A 24,145-nucleotide genomic window follows, 5' to 3' on the forward strand; every position below is an offset into this window, starting at 1 on the left:
CAGGCTGATCCAACTTTGAAGTAATGTCCTTAAAACAAGTCAAAATGAGGCTCCGTAGTGTGTGTGGGAAGAATGGAATGAGACAGCAGGAGAAGGAGACAAGGAGGGGAAGAGGGGATGGTAGTTGCCTACCACTGCATTGGAACTGCGACCTTCTGCTCTATGGCTCCCTGACCTTGCATTTACAGAAGTGAAGGGTGTCAGGAGTTATGAGTCACTGCCAGTAGCAGAACACTGGCAGAGTCAGACTGGGGCACCCGGGCCCACGGGGTACCCAACTAAGCCCCGGGACTGTATTTAGGTCTGGTGTCACCCTAGGCACTAGACCTAAATGCACCTCTCAGGTGGTGGAAGCAACGATACACACAGAATTACTCTATGTGTGATGTCATTCTGCTGGAAGTGTTGTTACTTCTGTAGTCGCCTGTACACCCCCCAGCTCCACTGCTGGATTTCCAAAGGGTTTCATCTGGCGGTGGTTGGGAAGATTTTTTAGACTTTTTTTCACCCCCACCCCCTTAAAGCTGCCACCCTTGGCACAGGCCCATGGGTGCCTGTATGTAAATATTCCCCTGCTTGGCCCACCACCCAGCTACTGCCAATCCCTGCTCCGACCCCACCGCTGTACTACTTACTTCGACTTGGGGCGGGGCTGCTTTTCTTCAGCAGGGTCTGGGCCAGGAAGAATCTTGGTCTCAACCGATCTCAAAACATTTTTCCCACATTACAAACAGGTCCCTCTAATGCTTTTCAGGCAAATTCCAGACATTCTTTAATAAAATTCATATTTTGCACTCTTTTTATACCACCCTACTTTATAGAGCAGTATCCTGCATAACTCTCTATGGTTGAGCTGTACTCTCTACAAACTGCCCCAGTCTGGTTCAGAAAATATAACCGTTTGAAACTTGAACAGGTAAATTTGCTGGATTTTTCTACTCCATAGTCTCTTCTGGATTCTTGGTGTGTGTCAGAGTCCTGCTGTTGTGACATCCAGGTAAGAACACAATGCTGATTGCCCTTAGGGTGAAGACACACTGGGCTACTAGTAGCAGCTACTTTTTTGCAATTGGTCTTAATTGTTTATTATTTGTAGCAAGTCTAAAATGGACACAAATGTGTGCACCAGTCATTAAAGGGGTGTTTCACCTTTAGGTTAATTTTAATTTTTTTATTTGTTTTGCATGGTTGATTCTAACAAAACTTTTCAACTGGTCTTTTTTTATATAGTTTTGAATTATTCACTTTGACCATTTACAGCTTTCAAATGGGGATGTCACTGACCCTATCCGCTAAAAAGCTGTTTTTTTTTGTTCTTCCTATTTAGGCCCTCCCCTTCCATAGACCAGTCTTGCATTCACACCACTGCCTGGTTACTAAGGTAATGTAGACCCTGGCAAACAGATAGCTGCTGACAATTTAAACTGAAGAGAGCTGTAGAACAAAAAATGTGAAATTAAACTTAAACTCTGCGTGGGGATGACATCATGTGGGCGGACTGGTACCATCACAGGGGCGGGGCAATGACATGGCAATTAGCGGATTGGGTTTTCCAAATTAGGCCAGGAGTGGCTCAAAAACAAGACACAAGAACATTTCCTTTCAGTTTATTTTTTGCAAGTGCTGTACATGATATTGAGTGAATGCTGTGCGAGTAGCACACCAACAAAAACAAATTTACAGCCATCTTCCCCCTCCCCACACATCTGTACACAGCATCGACATTTCTTGCTTTTCAAATAATTTAAACAGAAAGTGAACACATTTCATCGCTCTTCAGACCTTCAAGGAAACCAAGTTTGAAAGCCTTATTCAAGTCTGAACAAACAGCAACAAAAAGAAAAAAAAAAAAAAAAAAAAAGTCCTTTAAAACAGGAATAAATATTTAAATATCTGCAGCAGAAGCTCCACCTCTCCCATCAACTTGTGGTAAGTGAAGCAGAGGTTCGTCCGTTCCTCTATGGCAGATGCAGCATTTCATGAAGGTACAGCTGTGTATGGGGGGATAGCAGGACATCTATGGGGAGATAAAGGGAAAAAAAAAATTAAAAATTGCAAAGTGATTATTAAATGGCTTAAAGGTCATTTCTTGCAAGCCAACAGAAAATAATAGCACTGCTTCATGTTGTACAAGGTCCCCCCTACCGTAGCACCAGACTCCTTTCTCATCCTAGTGCCTTCTCTCTACACATGCACTCCTCCATCCTTCCCCTCACTTAATATACAGAAATGGGCATAATGCAAACATACAAAAAAAAAGTACTGTTTTATTATTACAGGGGAAGAGGAAATAATTGTAATCAAATAATTCAATTCTTTAAAAATGGAGTCTGTGGGAGATGGCCTTCCCATAATTCAGAGCTTACCGACTATGTTGAAGATTGGGGATGCCCTAAATCTCAGATTTGGTTCAGGACTCTGCTGTATTAGAGCCTTTATTAAAAAAATAAATACAGGTATTGGACCCATTATCCAGAAAGCTCCAAATTACCGAAAGGCCATCTCCCATAGACTCCATTTTAAGCAAATAATTCTAATTTTAAAAACCGATTTTCTTTTTCTCTGTAATAATAAAACAGTACCTGTACTTGATCCCAACTAAGATATAATTACCCCTTATTGGGGCAGAACAGCCCTATTGGGTTTATTTAATGGTTAAATGATTCCCTTTTCTCTGTAATAATAAAACAGTACCTGTACTTGATCCCAACTAAGATATAATAAACCCAATAGGGCTGTTCTGCCCCAATAAGGGGTAATTATATCTTAGTTGGGATCAAGTACAGGTACTGTTTTATTATTACAGAGAAAAGGGAATCATTTAACCATTAAATAAACCCAATAGGGCTGTTCTGCCCCAATAAGGGGTAATTTAATGGTTAAATGATTCCCTTTTCTCTGTAATAATAAAACAGTACCTGTACTTGATCCCAACTAAGATATAATTATCCCTTATTGGGGGCAGAACAGCCCTATTGGGTTTATTTAATGGTTAAATGATTCCCTTTTCTCTGTAATAATAAAACAGTACCTGTACTTGATCCCCACTAAGATATAATTACCCCTTATTGGGGGCAGAACAGTCCTATTGGGTTTATTTAATGGTTAAATGATTTTCTAGTAGACTTAAGTTATGGAGATCCGAATTACAGAAAGACCCCTTATCTGGAAAACCCCAGGTCCCAAGCATTCTGGATAACAGGTCCCATACCTGTACAACCTATTCTGATTAGGGTTCAATTCAGTTTGGGATTCTGCCAAATCTGTTGTGGCAGATTCAATATATGCCCAAATCCTAAAATTGCAGACTCCATAAGCCTACTAATTATAGATACAATATCGACAGGGGCATAACTAAAATGAAGTAGACCCTGGGGTTGCAGGAGGGCCCAGGAGTATAGGGGACCCAATGAGACCTTAGTAAATGAGCAATTTCAATATACCGCAGTAGAATAATGTGAAGTTACCAAGAATTTTGGGCCCTGAATTGAATTTGCCAGTAACATCTAGTTACACCACTGAATATCTAAATATGTTCTTTTGTTTGCATTTCCCCAAAACAAATAAAGTAAAAGGATATACCGGTATGGGATCAGTTAGCCAGAAAGCTCTGAATTACCTGAAGCCCATCTCCCATAGACTCCCATTTTAATCACATGATTCACATCTTTTAGAATTATTTCTTTTTCCTTGTACTTGATCCCAACTAAGATATAATTACCCCTTATTGGGGGCAGAACAGTCCTATTGGGTTTATTTCATGGTTAAATGATTCCCTTTTCTCTGTAATAATAAAACAGTACCTGTACTTGACCCCAACTAAGATATAATTACCCCTTATTGGGGGCAGAACAGTCCTATTGGGTTTATTTCATGGTTAAATGATTCCCTTTTCTCTGTAATAAAACAGTACCTGTACTTGATCCCAACTAAGATATAATTACCCCTTATTGGGGGCAGAACAGCCCTATTGGGTTTATTTAATGGTTAAATGATTCCCTTTTCTCTGTAATAATAAAACAGTACCTGTACTTGATCCTAACTAAGATATAATTACCCCTTATTGGGGCAGAACAGCCCTATTGGGTTTATTTAATGGTTAAATGATTCCCTTTTCTCTGTAATAATAAAACAGTACCTGTACTTGATCCCAACTAAGATATAATTACCCCTTATTGGGGCAGAACAGCCCTATTGGGTTTATTTAATGGTTAAATGATTCCCTTTTCTCTGTAATAATAAAACAGTACCTGTACTTGATCCCAACTAAAATATAATTACCCCTTATTGGGGGCAGAACAATCCTATCCAGAAAACCATTACCAACTATAAATTATAGAACATAACTTGTATAAATCATATTTACGTATATACACACACACACACACACCTCATCCACAATTTTTCTGCCACCTATGCTGGAATTTTACATTTACTGAATGACCACATGCGCTGGCTAATGTTTTCCAGTGTAACCATCATTTCTGGTCTCCGTGCAAGAACTTTGCAGTAGTCAAGGGGGTTACTTAAAAACACCAAGCACATGGACTGAGAACTAAGTAAAACCCAACTCCAGTATTAAAGCTTAGCTTCCATCATCTTTTCCCATGGCCTCCTGTGGAAAAGAAAATATACTGAAAAACACAGAATTAGTCATTAATCGGCACAGATGAGTGCAGAGTAAATAAAACTTACTCCATTTTGTCCTCGAGTTTATGAATAGTCTGCTTGTCCAGGTAACGGCAGAACAAGGAGAGCAGGTTACTGGGCAAGAAGAGTGGCTCCACCATGGAGGACTTTGAGACATGAGACAGCTCCTTAGCAACCAGGAAAACTGTATCGGTCCTGTCACAAATAAGCAACATCATTAATTGTGTGACCCCTTAAGTCTGATTTTAGATAAATGAACCTAAGTGTATTTACCATTTTTCAAAGTCTCCAATGCAAGGCTCCATAGGCATGTCAGATGATAGCAGCCTCTCACCGTGGCTCAGCAAACAATAGAGCAGCGAGATCCCAAACTAGACAATGAATAAAATCCGTAAAAAACTAAATAGGAAACATAACCCAACACTTTATAACAAAGAATTACTACAGTAATATTAAGGCTTGCGTAAAGCACTAGTATTGGTGTATTTCCGGACCTAAGGGAGTAGGCAGAATAAGCACAGTGGCAGATCATTTGCCCCCTGATTTATTCAAATTTCCTAGACAAGCCATGAACAGATTGAGAAGCAGGAGAACAGATGGCAAAGAGATGGGCAGTTGAGGCGAGAGATCGGGCACACAAGAGTTGGGTAGAGAGCCGAGAGGGGCAGTGCTGTCATATCAAGGTGGTGGACAGGCAAGTTAGGGTGAGTGGGCACAAGAGATACTTGCCTTAGGCACCAATACCTCTTGGCTCAGCTTGGTTTTCGGTCACATTGGTGGTTGAAGCCCAATTTAGAATTGTAAAAAGGTAAGTTTCTTTGTCCTGCTTTAGTCAGAGCTCTTCTATTTAATACACCTAGCTAAATTTAAACAATGACCACCACAGGCAACACTGATGTATAAGTAGATGTTACTGGGCGCCATAGCAAATTCAGTTTAGGGCCCCAAAATATTGGTAAGTTGACATTTTTCTTCTGCAAATATTGAAACTGTTAGTTAGGGTCTCACTGGGCCCCCCTGCAACTGCAGGATTGGCTTCCTCTAGTTACCGTATATACTCGAGTATAAGCCGATCCGAATATAAGCCAAGGTACCTAATTTTACCTAAGAAAACTGGAAAAATGTATCGACTCGAGTATAAGCCTAGGGTGGGAAATGCAGCCGCTACTGCTAAGTTTCAATAATCAAAATAAATACCAATACAATTACATTAATTGAGGCATCAGTGGGGTATATGTTTTTAAATATTTCAAAGAAAAACATTAAACTAGCTCTGTAAGTGGAGAAGAGGGTCAACAAAAACAACAGGCACTGGAGGGTCTGGTTGCGGGTGGCCTAATTTGCACACAAAGGACAGAGGGTGCTAGTCTGGAGGCACCCATGGCACCCGACTCGAGTATAAGCCGAGGGTGACTTTTTCAGCACATTTTGTGTGCTGAAAAACTAGGCTTATACTCGAGTATATACGGTATGCCCCTGTGTACAGGAGACTATCAGAAAGGGTAAAAATCCTAATGGCATTGTTTGCCCATCATAGGTTTTTGCTACAAGGAAATGTTGTTTTACAGCAAAATGCACATGCAGGTTTAGCAACAGATATGGGGAAGATGGAAATACAGCTTTCCTGGCCCACCATCACATAGCCTCTAGCAAAGTGTACTGTACTTCTACCAGAGTTATAAGAAAAATAAAAAAGATAAGAATTCAGTTTCACAAACCTGATTCTGAAATGCAAGTGTGAGGGGCAGGTCACTGGACTCTGGCAATGGTCGGGTGAGCTCTTGAATGACTCCGATGAGTTCAGTGAAGGAAAGCCCATTGATTATATTCTTTAGGGGGCCGTAGAGAACAGAAAGGGACTACGGGAAAATATACAGGGTTTTAGAGGGGAACATAATATAGACGAGTGGGGAATTTCCAAATTGAACGTAATCCAAATCCATTAGGTTTAGGCCAAATACCAAGTCCACTTAGGGTTAACATTTGATGGCAAAGGCCTATCGATTTTCTAGGATATCCTCAGGACAACCATTCATTTACACGACCTTAAGCTAAGGGGGCCAAACAAATATTGATACAGGGCCTGAACCCAAAGAGTCTGAAGAGTTCTTTAAATTCAGTTCTGCTGAATACTAAATATTTGGCTAAAGCAGAAAGATACAAAAAGTGTCTTGGCATTTGGTTCAATCCCATACCATCAGTACATCCCTAATACAGGCAAGTCCTTGTGTCAGAGATGATGGCAGTGCTATTGCTTCAAAGGAAAAATGACCAGTATCTTTGAATTCCATTATTGTCACCCCCAGCATCTACCACACTATGCACCTACCTCTTCCGCCGAGTCATTCTTTATGAGGAATGGTAAGTGCTGAACTACGAGCAAGAGAATCTTCCCGGCCTGCACCCTCGTAAGGAATGGAAGGAGCCGTGCTATCAACTTCTTGCCTTTTCCCACTTGCAAGAGCTGCAAAAACTCATTCTCAGATTCACTGCAAGGAAAAGTGCATAAGACAGGATCAGGCTGACCATTAGAGATTAAAAACAGATATAAAAGTAAATCCTGTAATTTCCCCCTTTGTAACCACTTTTACAGAATTTCCAGCAATCAAGGCATCTATGATAATTACAGCAAATGTACTGGGACAATAAGGTCAATTGTTCCCCATTGTCTCCCCACATGTACATCACTAAACCAATTCCAGGTACCTACTCTTCACTGTGGCAGGGTGCCATATTGAGAATATCATATATCCTTTGCACTTTATAGTTCTGCTTGTGCTGAAAGTGTGCATGCTCTTCTTCGGGTATATGGGACATCTTCCTTGCCAGCTCTTCAACTTCTAAGAGTAAGAGGAACACCTAATATAAGCAAAACAAGAAAGTAAAACAATTAGCCAAGCTCAGGAATGCCCAATTCAGAGTTAAAAAATTCAAAATTAACATTACTCTGGGCAATTTTGTGGTTATATATGGAAAAAAAAAACACTACTTCCATTTTGCCAGTGTTGGCCATGAAGTTGAGGCACACACTGGTGCTCTACCTAAGGGCTTGGCAATGCTTGGTGCTATCAAAATATGAAAGGCAGGATACCAGGTGGAAATACTCACCTTCTCAGTGTGTTTAAGGACTCTTAACCTTTGGTACCCAAGTGCTTTAATAGCCTGTAAGGCAGAAGGACAAGTCACATATCAGAGTTTCTGCTCTTAGTTTTGTTAATCATACAACTATTTCAGGCCACACAAACCAAGAATTTTTATTCTGTAATTAGATCACAAAATTGTGTGTAAGGAACATAACATGGCTGAAGCAAAAGTTTCAGAACCCAAGTCATTGCCCTCTCCCACAAGCCACTGTGGTCGACTGTTGCTATGCTGTCATGGGGCATATTTATTATACTGTGTAAGCCAACATCACCGTTATGGTTGTTATGGACAACAATTAGCAAATAGAATTTGTCACCAGTATCTTTTACCGGTGATGTTGGCTTACACACTATAATGAATATGACCATATGGTGTGAGCATTGTGCACATTAAGTAGTCACTCTGTATAACCAATCGTTTCCCATTAAATCCAGTACACAGCATTTACGCACCTCATCTGGCATGGCGTAGGAAACGGCATCTATTGCTCTCCTCGGGCTGTAGCAGGTAGAAACAGCCACTTGTCCAAGGGAACCCTCAATATGAACCACTAGCAAATATAAAAACAAATTATTTAGATGTACAAGGTATTACCTAGAAAAGTTCAAGTTAAACCCAAAATAGAGTTTTTGTTTAAAGAAATGAATGTACAATAAAGTAAACTACTTCTAAGTTTTAAAAGTTACTTGTATATTTAACTGCATCTGGAAGGCATTTTTTGTTTATCCTTTTCTGCATTCCAGATTATGGCTATGACACAATGTGAGCCACCACATAAGCACAAAAACTCTTTCCTTAGGGATGCCAAATAAGTACCGCGATTGGCTCTTTTACAGCCCCATGTGGACTTTTAGGCTGCGGGAGACTGCTTGAAGTAAAACAGTCTTTTTGCTTCCAAAACTTGCCTCCAAGCCAGAAATGTAAAAATGGGCACGTACTTTGAGGCCACTGGGAGCAACAGCAATGGGAGTAATGAGCAAATTTTGTCCTGAGCCCCTGGTTGGGGATCATTGGTTTAAGCAGATACTGCTTTCACTAGAATATTCAGTTTTAATAAAATATTTACTGACATTTTTCAAAAAAGGGCCCATTTATGAATGCAAGTCCATGTTAACCTAAGCTCAGATGGATACAAGGCTGCACACTTATTGATGCTACTCGTAAAAGGCAATACGCAATAACGCAAATTTTTGTAAGGTGCTCAATGCAACAATTCAGATGTGAAAGTGCCCACTGATGCAAAGAAGCCCTGGAGCTACTGCCACCCTGACATTGGCAGCAATTCCAGGGCTCCCAGGAGCTGCATTAATAGGTGCAACATACATGCACCTAAAGAATCAATACCTATTCACCCACTACAGTGAACAACTGACAAGTGATAACATTTTAACTGGATGAATATCAGCATAAAAAACAAAACCCATTGATAGTTGAATAAGCCCCTGTATTATTATTAGAACACTCCAAAGTATTGGGCACACTGTGCATCAAAACAAATTAAAAACAATCATTGAACTGTGCCTGTCAACTTTGGGTTATTTGTTTATTTCAGCTTGCAATTGAGTTACTTTGACATTTGTGGTGTTAGTCTATAACAGGGATCCCCAACCTTTTATACCTGTGAGCCACATTCAAATGGAAAAAGTGTTGGGGAGCAACACAAGCATGAAAAAAGTCCCTGGGGGTGCCTGTAAGAGCTATAAATTGGCTATTTGGTAGCCCCTATGTTGACTGGAAGTGTACAGAAGGCTCTGGTTGGCAATTACACTGTTTTTATGCAATCAAAACTTGCCTCCTAACCAAAAATTAAAAAAAAAAAACACCTGCTTTGAGGCCACTGAGAGCAACATCCCCCCCGAGCCACTGGTTGGGGATCACTGGTCTATAATGACCCTATCATACTGCCTTGTAATGGTTAAAGAGCCCCTCCTCCCTATACCACTTTGGTTTTAAAGTTTAATATAATGGAAATAAAAAGGTATCTTTTTCTATTGAGCTCCGATTTCCTACCTATAGTTTTTAAAAGGGGACCAGTTACTCAAACTACAAACTGTATAACATGAAACAAATTCCTATTGTCATTAACACATCCATACCCATTATAAAGACATTTAAAAATCCCAGCTGTCAATCTCATATATTGCTTTCACTACCACCTCTATGCCTTAGGCAGACAATTACCACAACTTTCCATTCAGCACTCGCTTTCCCCCCTCCGATTTCACCATCCAAATGTGTAGTCAGTACATGGGAATCAGGTCCCCCATTCTGGCACATACACACAATTTTAGAGTTATACAAAGCTGGTCTTAATTACAGTGCCCATAACATGGCACATACCGGCTTGCTGGGATTGTGCAATTGAAGGGGTATATAGAACCATGTTAATTGGATTCAGTTTCATGAGTGATCCCCTGAAACATTTTCAGCAGTAGGAACAGTAGGCCAACAGCAAGTTAAGAAGTGACCAATGAAGACAGTTAGGGAATATAGCCCACATTTGTCTTATTTTAAAGTGGCATAACTATAAAGGAATCTGACCATGCAGTCACAGAGGAGGTCCAGTGCCATTATATAGCACAAATAAACAAAAAAAACATACATTAAAAGACGCACACAAAAAAAAACAAAAAACACAAAAGCACTAAAATGTAGATTTGTTACTCTACCTGACTCGTACATCTCTGCCTTTTGAATGTATGGTGTAACCAGTTTTGTGGGCTCTCGTTTCTTGCGTTCTCCCAAAAGTTCTTCCTCAGCCAATTTACGCTCTAACTTTTCATAGTAAGCCTAAGAGAAAACAAGCAAAAAAACAAAAAAAAAAAAAAAAACCATCTTCATAACAAGGTAATCATGATGCTCTTTTAACATGAAATTACACTTTTATTTTGTTTTAGTGAACATATTTACTGGAGTAGAGTAGAAGAAATGTTATTTCTGCTCTTAAATCGGAAATCTATTCACAATTTATTCTTTCCTTTCTCTAGGGCTTATGATGAACTCATGTTTGTCTATTGTTGTAAATCAGGGAAAATAAAGCTACTCCATGTTTTGTCCTTACAATGTAGATCAGTGATCCCCAACCAGTGGCTCAGGGGGAACATGTTGCTCCCCAACCCCTTGGATGTTGCTTTCAGTGCCCCCAAACCAGGGAGTTATTTTTGAATTCCTGACTTGGGGGCAAGTTTTGGTTGAATAAAAACAAGATTTCCTACCAAATAAAGCCCCTGTAAGCTGATAGGGTGCATAGAGGCTGCCTAATAGCCAATCACAGCCCTTATTTGGCTCCTCCATGAACTTTTATGGTGCTTGTGTTGCTCCCCAAGTCTTTTTACATTTGACTGTGGCTCACGTGTAAGAAAGGTTGGGGACCCCTGATGTAGCTAATTGAGATTACCGTCTCCCTTTTTTTGTAACTGTTTTGTTAGGGGGGCATAATGTGTATGGTTTTAATGAAAGAAGATGGACTGGTATGTGGGGATAAGGTTTAAGACAGGTCAGCGACACTTTGATATAACAGAACCATCTTTCTTACCTGATAATAATAGTCATCCAAGTGGGGATTTTCACTTTGTAACTGAATCATTTGCAGTTTTATTACCCACTCCTTTTCCTTTTGAGACATTAAGCTCGCATAAGGGTCCGGTCTACTTTCCCACTGCTTCCGACTTGAACTAAAGGCAGAAGAGACCATTGCAAACTAGCAGATGGAGCTAAACACCACAATTTACAAAACAGTGGTACAGTAAATATAATTACCTTTGCGGCCTCTGACGTTGACTGAGTATCCTTCTATGCTGGGGGTGCAACTGTGTGACATGGCCTGGAACCCTACAGTATTTCAAAAGGGTAAGAGAAACCAAGGTTTCAAAACAATTTTGCTCATTAGAATTCAACTGTTTTAAGACTTGCTTAGAATATATTGATAGCTAAAGTTCAGGCCATACACAAGAAGATAGGTTCTTTTTGTCCCAGACAAGCCATTATTGGCCATATTTGGCTACAAAGGTGGTTGATCTGATGGTTCTGCCCCACAGCCAATGACTGGATCGGATCGCATTGCATAGCATAGGTCCTGCACAGACCTACTAGAGAAACACTTCTGACTGGACACGGTACTTGGGATTTCCCAAGAGCCTGATCAGATATCAAGGGGCAGTAGTCAGTCATTGTGGCTCCATATACAGCTGACTTAGCTTTTTAAAAATTGTCACCCATGTTTGGCCATCTTAAAAATAAGCTTTAAGATGAAAAAGTATATGCAAGACGACCAACTGAAATTGAAGAAATTGTCGACTCATTATTTTAGTATAAAATGCTAGGCCACTCGGCATAATTCTAGATTTTATTTGAATTACTTTTAGTGAAGGCGATTCCACTGCCTGGTTACTAGGGATCTTCACCCAAATTTGACACCCTCCCCCCCATAAAGAAATTTTAAACAGTTTTCCAGAACAAGCAGTGCAAGTTCAAGTGTCAGAACAAGCAGTGCAGTATATACAGACATACTGGGGCTCATTTATAAACACTGGGGCAGTAACCCATAGCAACCAATCAGTTGCCAGCTGCAAGTAAACCATATAAGCAAACATCTGATTTGTTGCTATGGGTTACTGCATAGGTGCACATTTGCACAGTGTCTATAAATAACCCCCACTGTTTTCATTAGCAATTACAGATAACTAGATCAGTGGGAATGTTTACTTAGTATATACTGCAAAGATACATAAGGTTACATTCACTTCCACTATTAAGGCAAAAACCTTTTTGGGTGGAAACAAAAGTTTAAGAGAGGAAGGGGAAAAGTTAAAAGAAACTTACTTAAACCTTTGCAGTGCATTACCCATGGGACTGAAGAATGGGGAGAAGCTCGGGCTGGGAGACATCGGGCCAAAGTGCATCCTCACCATTTTAGGAGTCATTGGTCGGGTTGGGGTGCTGACGTTGGGTGACATTGGTCTAAATGGAGTCTGAGATACAAAACCTGGAGACTGGTGGGAGAGAGAAATTGAGACATGCATCTACTAAACATTTGTAGTAAGATGCAATGCATAATCCAATCATGTGACCACTAGCTATACAATTATAGGATGAAAACATAAAATAGTAATGGCTCTGAAAAGATTGGCTACATTCTCTATAAAAAAAAAAACCAAAAACCTCCAAAACAACTTCCTTATGGTTTTTCAAAAATATTGTAGTTAAAGTATCTTCAGCCTTCAATTAAAAGGGACCCGTCACATTAATAATTCCAAATCTATTTTTACCATGTTAGTGGAGCAAAATAATCTTTACTGACACTACATGATATCAGTTTTCTCCCCCTCAATCTTGAATCTACACAATCACAGCAAGCAGGCAGCTGCCATTTGTAAACACTTAAGAAAAGATTTGCATTAAAAATCTTGGTTTATGCTCCACCTGATGCCCATGTACAGGATACATAAATGCAGTGACATCTAGGAAGTGCTGAATGGAAAGTGAAAGAAATTGCCTGGCCAACCTATATGCCGGAGGCAGAGGCAGGCAATATATGATTGACAGCTTAGATTTATAAATACATTTATATACAGCTTTTTGTGTGTGGGTGACAGGTCCCCTTTAATATCTTGTCCATCCTTGAGGTTATGGACAGCGGCAGCCCTGTTTGGAAAGTTTAATGTTGCAGCTTCAATTTTGTACTTACAGCCTAGGTGGACAGACCAAAGATCAGAGGAAGAAAATGTTGCCTTATCTATTCAAGAAAGATACTCTCTGGTATAGGTTATTGGCAGACAATGGTATTTTGTAAAAAAAAAAAAAAAAAATGAACTGGTTTATCTGTAGTAATAAGTCAACTGGACTTACTGTGTTTTTCTATTTTATTTTTTTCTTGAAGACGTTTCGCCAGTCATCCAACTGGGTTTCTCAATTCAGAACGACTTATACAAACATCTTCCTGGAATAAATACCCTGGAATGTTGCTCCAATCAACATAATCTGTTTATCATAACCAGCATGGGATCAGGCATCTCATGAAGGTGAGGTGTTGATTGTATTGGCATGATTGGAGCTTTGAGGTGTTATTAAACCTTCCAGGGAGAGTTGCCAAACCAGCATTGTACATGTATAGATTTTGCCCCCCCCCTGCCTCTCTTTAAACTTCTTTTTTCTGTTTTAACATATATGGACTCTTTAACACCTCTTTTGAACCAGTCACTCTCACTGTCTATAATCTGGACCTGGCAGTCTTCAAATGTGTGTCCTTTTTCCTTTAGATGTACTGTAGGTACACGGCCTGACCAGAGGAGCTGGCTCTTCTGTGCTGCACCATACGCTAGTGTAACAATTTGGTTTGGTACCCACATACAAGTCCGAGCTCTCCTCACTGCACTGCTTACACCATGTCACTCCTGTTATGCTTCGGGATTGGGTCTTTCGGGTGAACCAGTTTCTGCCTCAGTGTGCTGCTGGGTTTAAAACACACAGGGATGCGGTGTTTATTAAAAATCCTTCTAAATTTTTGGACACCCCAGCTACATATGGGAGGACTAAGTTCTTTCGCCTGTCCTGCTTTCCTCCTTCACCGGTATTTTTGGTATTATTGCTTCTCTTTCACTGGTTTTAACAAAGGCCCAATCTGGATATCCAGTCGCCTTAAGGGCCCCTCTGAGATGTTCCAACTCTTTCACCTTTGCTTCTGTGCTGGTGGGGAGGTTTTCTGCTCTGTGATGTAGTGTTCTGATAACTAGTTTGTGCTCTAGTGGAGTCGAACAGCAGGTACTGGTCTGTGTGGGTTGGTTTCCTGTAGACCTCTGTTTCCAGCTTTCCACCTTCTCGGACGCTTACCAAGCAGTCCAAAAAAGCCAGCGTGTCATCTTGCACATCTAACCAAACTTGATGCTGTGGTCCACTTTGTTGATGTGCGCAGTGAAAGTCTGTACCTCTTGTGTGTGTGTATTTTAACCCAGGTATCATCCACATATGGGAAGCGATGACTGGGAGTGATTCCTTTGAAGCTATCCAGGGCCTTTCTTTCCATTTCCACCATATACAGGTTTGCAACAATGGGTGAAACTGGCGATCCCATGGCGCAGCCTGCTTCTGCCTGTAGAACTTATCCTTGTAATTAAAATAGGTGGCACTTAGGCATAGGTCCAGTAATGAACATACTTGCTCTGGGTTAAGTTTTGTTCTGTTGCCAAGGGTGTTGTCTTTTAGCAACAGAGTTTAAATAGAGGCAGGGAGGCAACATCTATTGTCTGCCACGTACAATGCTGTTTTGGCACCTCTCCCTGGAAGGTTTAACACCTCAAAGCTCCAATCATGCTAATACAATCAACACCTCACCTTCATGAGATCCCTGATTAAGGGTATTTATTCCAGGAAGATCTTTGTACAAGTCATTCTGAATTGAGAAAGCCAGTTGGATGACTGGTGAAATGTCTTCAAGAAAGAAAAAAAAAAAAAAAAAAAAAAAAAAGAAGGTCTAGTTGATTTGACTTATTACTTCAGATATACCATGACCTGGATGAATGTGAATCTCCCCAAAAATAAACGGTATCATCCACTCACATGCCATGTACCCTATAAGCCTCAGCACTCTTAATACCTGATTTGGGGTAAAGATTGGTGGACCTCTCCTTGGTGGTGTGAAGGGGAATGGTGGACGCATTGAGCGAGGTACAAGAGGAGATTGCTGCAATAGAAATTGATATCAGATGTATTGGATCTGACAAATAAAACCACACTTACTGCTCTTTGATACAAAACATGCCAAGATACACTTTAATGCGCTATAACGGTCCGACATGCTTACCTGCCTCATGAATCTTGGTCTGTAAGGCTTGGGAGACATAACACCCATTTCTGGTCTTTGGAGCCTTTGTGAAGGCATAAATCCTCTCTGCAGGGGAGACCCCAAGAACTCTAAGTTCGCTGGTGGCAGGTAAGGTGCCCTTTCCATCACGCGCAGAATTGCTTTATCCTAGGAAAGGAAAAAGAGACTTAAAAACCTCCTGATATATGTTAACAGACTGCACAAGTCCGTGAAAAATACTGCCGCATAGGTTTGTGCAACAAGCAGATGTACCTTTACTGGTTATGAGTCTACAACCAAACATTACAAATTACCACCTTTCTAGGTGTCTTTAGGGCAGGCACTTTCTAGACTTGTCGCTTGTGGCAATGCCCTCTTTTGTACCAAAATCAACAGCTTTAACACAAAGGCTTGTTAGGTGTTACTTGTAGGTACAGCCTATGTGCACAGAATATTCCTTTTCATTTATTGTTCCAGATATCAATAAAGTAATGCAAAATCTGTGTTATGGGCATTGTGCACAAATAATGAATGCCTTTATCCTAGCCCTATGGACCCAACAGTCACCACAAATATACCGTTATGCTATTTTATGGGTACATATCCTATTCCAGACCTTTATGCCCATTAAGAATTGTAAAGAGAAAAGCTACTTTTTTAAATCTCAGGATACTAGCTCTAGGGGGATTATGGACACCTGCATTATTAACATGTTTAATTTTAAAGAAAGAAGGTCTGGGGTGCAGTAGTAATCTTTAAGACTATACAACAATCTAATTATTACCCATCTCCCCTATTCTGGAACACTAAATGAGGCCGACATGCTAGTCATAGTAGCTACCCAGTCTTATTCCATAAAAGATTCATTCTTGCCAGATTCCACAGAGGCTGAACTAATACAATATCATATTTTGAAGTTGTCCACTTTAGCCTTACAATTCCCATTCTCAGCAATAGCTAGATTTACTTAAAAAAAAACAACTCATATTTCATCATGTAGGTAAGACAGATGCACTTTAGAAGCTGTAAGCACCATGAAACTTACCTCCAATATTTGCCCAGTTGCCGACATGGAAACCTTTGGAGAAGCCTCCCAAAGGCCTGAATCCATTCCACTCTATGGTAGAAGGAAATATTAATAAAATGATTTTGGGAAAGCCAATCAGCCAGCAATTAATGTACATTGAGTACATTTTACCTGATCATAGTCTGTGTCCAGTTCACTCCATGTAGATCCTATTCCACTGTCCACAACTGCACTGTCCAAGCTCTACATATAAAACAGTTAATAAAGATTTAACAGATGAAAAATAGTTACCAAGACTGAGTAGGTTTTACAGTCATAAACCCAATCACTGAGCATTTCATGAGAAACCCTAAAAGTGGTTCAACTTTAAAGAGATACTGACACCAGAAATGAAACCATTTTTACATCTGTCATAACATTGTCTTTGCACGCGGTTTATAATTTTGCCATAAAAGTATTTGTCCAAGCTTTTACATTCCCTATCTGATCCCCCATGTCCCTCTATGAGGGGGCGGCCATATTTGTGCAGCAGGAGGCCGTTAGCATTAGAAGCTGTAACTGACAGGCTGGGAAGGGACAGTCAGGTTGGCAAAACAGTCAGGTTTTGGGATTTCAAGTAACAATTACTTACAAAACCAGCCCTATCAGTAAAAAATGATCAACACGACCTATAGGTAACTTTTTATGTAGATTTATATTTTAAAAAGTTGTTTTTTCGTGTCAGTATCACTTTGAGTTAACTCTTTGTATAACATACCAAGTCCAATTCTAAGCAGCTTTTCAATTAGTCTTCATTACTTATTTTTACAGTTTTTAAATAATTTTACTACTTCTTCAGACTCTTCACAGTTTTCAAAAACGGGGGTCACTGACCCCAGCAACAAAAGAACATTGCTCTTTGAGGCTAAAATGTTATTGTTACTTTGTATAGCTTATTTTTCTATCCAGGTCATCTCCTATTCAAAAAATCAGTCAAACCCAATCCTGATTAGTAAGGCAATTTGAACCCTAGCAACCAGATAGCTGCTGAAACTCCAAACTAAAGAGCTGCTGAACAAAGGGGGGAAAAAAGACCAATTGCAAATTGTCTCAGTATATTACTCTTGTTTAAGGGTCACAATTTGTATTAATAGCCCCCCCCCCCCAATAAGTTTGTGGCACTTTTATATTTTTACCCACCTCCAGTGTTGGTTTTCCGTGAAATGCTCTCATTACAGCAGGGTCTCCAAGCTCTGAATCATCCATGGTTGAATTCATTGTATGACCCCCAGAGTCAATGGAACGATCCACATGCTCTTCATCAGATTCCACCACAATCTTAACCTCACGCAGTGGGGACTTTTCAGGTTTCTTTGTTTCCTTTATAGGTTGTGGTTTTTCAGGCTCTTCTATCTTTGGTGCTTCAGGTATTTGAACAGGTTTTTTATGATCCTCCTCCTGTTTGGTGGGTTCTTCATCAGACTCTTGGTCTTTAAAAATAATAAATATATATATATATATATATATATATATATATATATATATATATATATATATATATATATATATATATATATATATATATATATATATATATATATAATTTATTTTATGGCAAGATGGAAAAACACCTTAGTATGTGTGATACTGACACTAAAAAACTACTTTTCAAAAATAGTAAAAGTACATAAAACGTTACCTGTAGGTCATGTTGATCTTTTTCACGAATAGAGCTGCTTTTGTAAGTAATTGTTACATGAAGTCCCTAAACCTGACTGTTTTGCCAGCCTGACTGTCCCTCCTCAACCCGTCAGTTACAGCTTCTAATGCGAATGGCCTACTGCTGCACAAATATGGCAGCCTCCTCAGAGGATCAAGGGGGACCAGATAGGTAATGTAAAAGCATCTGGCAAATGCCTTTATGGCAAAGTTATAAATATCATACAAATGTTAAAACAGATGTAAAAAAGGGTCTAATTTCAGGTGTCCATATCTTTAAGTTATAGCCTGTCTTCAGGTATGCCTACCTTGCGGTGGGAAATATCAGGCTCTGGGGCCAAATGGTCAGATTGCAACAAAAGGTATGCAGGCTGTCAAAGAGAGGACCGCATCTTTGGCCAAGCTGCCAAAATTGTCTGGAAAGAGTCAGTAGCTTTTATCGGCCTTTGTATGGCCACCTTAAGACTTGTTAAGAATGAAGGGCATAAGAATTAAGAGCTTATATAGTATGTAAGTTTCAAGATCATGGTTGACAAGTCTGGCCTGCAGCAAAGGTAATCAGTGTGTAAAACACTTGACAAACCAAATCTATTTAATAAAGGAACTTTAACGCATCTTATTCCAGACACTATCCTATGACTTTAGGGAGAAAGTAGTATTGATAGAGTTTGCGGGGCGGGGGGGGGGGGGGGGGGAAGGAAGAGCAGACACCACAATATAGTTAATCTTTTTACATTCTTATTCTAAGTCTATGGTTGCAAGCTCAAAAAAACAGTCCTTGTGTTGCACACTTTGTACTTGTAGAAGATACATCTCCCAACACCCTTGTGTATTGAACTGCACAATGTTCTTTATGATATCAGCAATATATTCATTAATATTCTTTGCAGTAGAATATGTTTGGTTTTTTTTTTTAATTGGGTATGGCTTGATCTAACATACAAACTCCATAAAGATTAGATTGTAAACAATACATCACTTTGTGGCTAACATTGTCATACTAGACTATGCAGCAAGCAGACCTAAAAATAATACATTTTTATAAATAACACAATTTTTCCCAAGATCTCCTACCTAAACCGAAAGTCACCTCATTGTACAGATCAATCTCTTCATCTTCTTCAGCCATTTCCTCTAGCAATGCTCCTTCTTCTGCCAGGAAATAATCCTCTGGCAACTTTGTATGGAAGAATTAATGCAAGGGTTAGGCAAACAAACATTAAGAATATAGTATTAATGGCTCTTTTGTAAAAAAAGATTATGTTGAGCTGGTAACCATTGGTATATCCAAATGGGCTACCTTATAGGCTTATGATAAACTATTCTTTGTACATCACTGGACTGGGTGACCCACAGCCCCAACAAGTAATGCATATTAATGCTATGCCATATGTTCTGTACATTTCATCTCACCACTTTTCTCTTTCATCTATGGGTCCCCCTCTATTACTTTAGCTTTACTCATTTACTTGCCCTTTGTTTATTCCCCTCACCCATGTCTCTGCCCTTTTTATTTTGTAATTAGACCTCCTAAGTATATTTCTTAAAACTACTGGTTTGCATTTGTAACACTCACAAGTTGGTCGGAGCCAAGATCCATGTTTGCAATAGTGCTTGAGCAGTTTCACCTGCAGATAAAACAAAATAATGGAGGTGCTGAATGCATCAGATAAAGAAGCTTTGTAGAATACCATGTTCTCCAAAGAGTCAGATCAGTCCTTTATATCATTACTGTTACACTGTATGTTTGCTACAGTTAGCACTCCCCCCAGCAGCAACCTGCTTTGGTTGTTTAAGAACAGCTGAACATCCAAATTCTAGAAGGTCTGAGTCTGTAGATATTTTGGACATACTAATTCTTTAATGATATGGCACATTAAGTTAGAATGATTTGGTCAGTATGTTGAGCAGTAGTCTTTACCTCTTGATTTCCTAGCAAATGTTATCTTGCTCTGGGCAGATACTGGCACAAACTATCTGCAAACTCCTAATCTACACCAATTTCCACCACATGCACAAATACTGCTACTGAAGTAGTTCAATCATTTCTTCAATATGAGAATGCACACTCAAACCCGCAAGCAGCAAAGATAATGGCACCAAGTGGTGACACAAAGAATGGTCATAAATATTAAAATGGTACCAAAGCCAGGTCTTTTCTATCAAAAGCAGCTTGGGTTTACTGGTGCCATAGCCAGGTCTTTTCTATCAAAAGCAGCTTGGGTTTACTGGTGCCAAAGCCAAGTCTTCCATAGCAATAGCAGGTCGGGTTTACTGAATACAAGAGAAAGGGGAAAAAGCTGCAGGGCAAAAACAGGGATGGGGTCTGAGGACCACCATTTTTTTGTCTGGCAGCCAATCCAACCCTCATAGTACACAAAACATGTGAAGGTTTGGACACCCTTTCATGTGTCCAATGATAAACACTGTTTGGAAGGTCTCTGACCGTAATTACTTTATTAAGCCTTAATAGCTCTTAGGAATTGTCACCTATAAACAACTGCAGAGCTTAATTAAATCTTGACACCTCAAACATTTTATCAAAACATTGAAAAATGCTTCCAGATTATTGTACTTAATGCCATCAAGAAATGGTTGTTGTGGGGGAACTACGGAGGTCAAGGCAAGATCTCGATAAGAAAAAAAACTCATTGGTTAGCACATAGGGGTGGATCCATTATGCTTTTCAGTTGTGTGGCAGCAAGTTGCACATTGTATGTGTAAAGGGAAGAATGGATTGGAAAAAATATCAGCAAATTCTGGATGCCAATCTGAAACAGTCCGCCAAGAAGCTGAAACAGGGATGGCTCATACAAGGTAATGCTCCTAAACAGAACTCAACAGCCACCATAAACTACTAGAAGAAAAGCAACTGGAGGTTTTGGAATGGCCCTCACAGGCCCCTGACTTAAACTTCATTCTTAAACATGCAAGGTGGCCCAAAAAGACCTCAAAAATAGAAGTGATCAGCAGGGAATAGTGGACAACTATGAAATCTGGCAAGGGTGCCCATCAATTTGCATTCTCTTCAATGCTTTAGAGAGGGCAGAGTCCTGCTTAACATCAAAAGGCAGTATTTCGTGGAGAGAAACAACCTAGCTGCAACAAAATGGTGGGGTGAGCCATGGCATTAGGAAGTTCTGGTCACCCAAACATTGCAGTTTTTTTTACCTCAAACTGCCTAACCTAAAAGTAGAGGCAACATTATTACAAACCAAGTGTCGGTGCTTTGGTAGATCTGCAATTTCCCCCCCCCCCCAAAGGGCTGCCATTTTCAGTTGAGTTCCTCTACATGTCTTCTCAAAAAACAACTAGCTGATTTGGCTCCTCTAGGCCTGGTAACTTCACACTCTACTCAGGTTGCCAAACTTAAGGGAAGAGATTAATATGTACAGAGTATTGTATAAATAGCTACATCATAGTATTTGTATTCTATGAATACAAGAAAAGCCACATGCCTCAGGCTCATTAGTAGATATTTACAAAGATTATTAAAACAGCACCTGAAGCCATGATATAATAGTAAAGTAAAGCACAGTAAAGCCAAAGTATACCCCGAAGACACTGCTAGTCCAAACTGAAGGCCTCCACTCATCTGTAAAACCCAGGCAGGCCAACAATATTATTATGTGCCCCTGGCCAGACAGTGAGCAATAGCACCATGCAAGAGAGCACACAATTCATATTGGTGTTATAGACATTGCAAGGATTTAGCATAAGTGAAGGGCATATGATGGGAGGGGGTGTCAGTCCTTTTTGTAAAAAATAAATAATGTAAAAGCCTTACCAAGTTTAAGAAATTTTTTTGATGTTTAATTTTTTTTGTATAATGAAAGAAAGTTTTAGACAACTTTTCAATGGCCATTAAAAACTTCAAAAGGTTTTTGTAAAGCCATTGCTTTTCCTATTCACCTGCTGCCAGACTGCAGAAACAGTGATCAGATATCAGTTCCCATCAAGCCCAAAACTACATGTTCCACAATGCTTTGCATGCTTCCGCTCTTCTCTTTGTTGATCAAAGAACATGCAAAGCATTGAGACAAAAATAGGGTCTTGGCTGGAAGAAAATACATTCTTATCTGAGACTGGGGTGGCACTAGGTCAATACAATACATCTAAAATTACTTGAGAAAAAATCCCACTGCCTTAGTTAAGTTCAAAGTGATACACCTGTGTCACACAAATCCTTAAGGGACTCCCAACAGTGGTTACCTGATAATGCACAGGTAATGGGATTTTGGACGAACAGTAAAAGGAGTACAAAAAACTCCCATACTATACATGTCTTTTTAACAAAAGTATTGTGCCAACAACTGGTATTTCAGCAGTAGTAAAAGGCTGATCCCTGAAAGTTGTAGTTTAATATTGCCTGGAGGTCTGATAGGCTGCCTATTATTATTACTTTTTCAATAGAACACAAGCACTGATAAAGCCAATATGGTCACCACCATCTTTATGTACAAAAGCAAACATACACAATATAGAGACATGTTGCCTTATAATGTAACCTGTATAAAGTTAAATTAATGTATAGGAGGGCCAACAGCAAGATCGTTCTTTGGGTGCCCCATACACACTAGGGAAGGTAACCGGTTTTTAAAGAGACCTTAGGAGCTGTTGTATATGATGTACCCGTGTGGTTAAACCTCTAAATTCAAATTAGTTTCAGACATTCAAATAAACTTCACCAACACACTTTTGTGTTGTCACCCTAAACATTTAAGCTCACAGCCAGACACACCTGCCCCCCTAGCATTTTACAAGACATCAAGGGAGTAAAAAAGAATTCTGAAATATTGAAAAAGATTAATATAAGTTTAGCACTGATAACCCCCTACCTGTGATGCAGGATTCCTGCCTCAGCACTGAACCCTATAGAAAGCACTGAATCAAGCAGTTTCACATTCACTAAAGGAGCTCCCTATTCAGGTGTTGATAAGTTGCTGTGGGACACATTAGAAGCAAGGAACAAGTGTAACTTGTGTTAACAGGGAGGGTTAAATAAACTCTGTTACACCTACCAGTCCAGGCTGTTTCCCCAAACAAAACAGTTATCACAAACCTCTCATCCTACCTCACTAAATATGGCACCTAAAGCATCTCACCTGTGCTTCTGCCTTCCCTGGCCAGGTGTACAGCCCACTTAAAGGGACAGTGCAGAAGAAGACTAGTTTTATAGGGGGGAGACATAAGGAGATCTGACTACACACACACATACAATTAAGATGGTTCCATAAAACAAATGTAATATAGAGGTTGTGTCTGAGAATTTCCAGTGTACTTTTTGCAATACACCTAAAACTAACCCCATGTCATTAGGGTACTACATATCCACTCCTGGGCACTTTTGAGACTTTTCATGTTAACATTTAGGGGCACATTTACTAACCCACGAACGGGCCGAATGCGTCCGATTGCGTTTTTTTCGTAATGATCGGTATTTGGCGATTTTTCGGAAAATTATCGCGACTTTTTCGTAGCCATTCCGAAAGTTGCGCAAAATGTTGCGATTTTTTCATAGCATTCGGATTCATTCAAGCTTCAGTATGGTGACTTTTCTTGGGCGAGGTTGGAGCTGCAGGGTGCCATTGAGTCCTATGGGAGGCTTCCAAAATCATGCTAAGTCTGAAAGTTTCGCCCGCCACTTACGAGCGCTCAATACGAAAAAGTCGCGACAATATACGAGTGAATCGTAATGGCTACGAAAAACTCACGTTTTTTCGCGCAAACCGTATTGGTAACGAAAAAGTCGCGACAATTTCCCAAAAGTAGTAAAGGCGCCGAAAAAAATCGCAAAAAATACGAAAAAGTCGCAAAATGTTCGTTTT

General features: G+C 39.8%; 2 protein-coding genes across 3 annotated transcripts in view; one reads left to right on the top strand and one right to left on the bottom strand.

Annotated features, from left to right (window-relative positions):
* Positions 1–1,591: 1,591 nt before the first annotated feature.
* patl2 (protein associated with topoisomerase II homolog 2) lies at positions 1,592–23,355 on the bottom strand. Of its 2 annotated transcripts, none has more exon segments than NM_001142207.1 (20): positions 1,592–2,017; positions 4,696–4,845; positions 4,924–5,021; positions 6,369–6,509; positions 6,980–7,139; positions 7,361–7,509; positions 7,759–7,812; positions 8,247–8,344; positions 10,464–10,584; positions 11,330–11,468; positions 11,554–11,625; positions 12,616–12,785; positions 15,386–15,472; positions 15,593–15,760; positions 16,638–16,709; positions 16,791–16,862; positions 17,799–18,088; positions 19,392–19,494; positions 19,894–19,945; positions 23,339–23,355. In NM_001142207.1, coding segments are annotated over 19 exon segments (2,208 nt in total). In that variant the 5' UTR covers positions 19,918–19,945; positions 23,339–23,355; the 3' UTR covers positions 1,592–1,977.
* son (SON DNA binding protein) overlaps positions 21,050–24,145 on the top strand; it is a 67,269-nt gene continuing 64,173 nt past the window's right edge. Inside the window, exon 1 of the mRNA XM_012958002.3 lies at positions 21,050–21,134. Within this exon, the coding sequence (XP_012813456.2) occupies positions 21,050–21,134 (85 nt within the window). The remainder of the gene's footprint in view (positions 21,135–24,145) is intronic.

This window comes from Xenopus tropicalis, chromosome 2, assembly GCF_000004195.4.
Source record: "Xenopus tropicalis strain Nigerian chromosome 2, UCB_Xtro_10.0, whole genome shotgun sequence".
In the NCBI taxonomy this organism is placed as follows: domain Eukaryota; kingdom Metazoa; phylum Chordata; class Amphibia; order Anura; family Pipidae; genus Xenopus; species Xenopus tropicalis.

Excerpts from the sequence above, each read along its gene's own strand:
- patl2 (XM_012956577.3), bottom strand. The coding sequence starts at position 19,917 with ATGGATCTTGGCTCCGACCAACTT. Across the intron at positions 5,022-6,368 it reads CACTTGCATTTCAGAATCAG|TTTGGGATCTCGCTGCTCTA; the intron begins GTTTGTGAAACT and ends TTCATTGTCTAG. Across the intron at positions 2,018-4,695 it reads AAACTCGAGGACAAAATGGA|ATGTCCTGCTATCCCCCCAT; the intron begins GTAAGTTTTATT and ends ATCTCCCCATAG.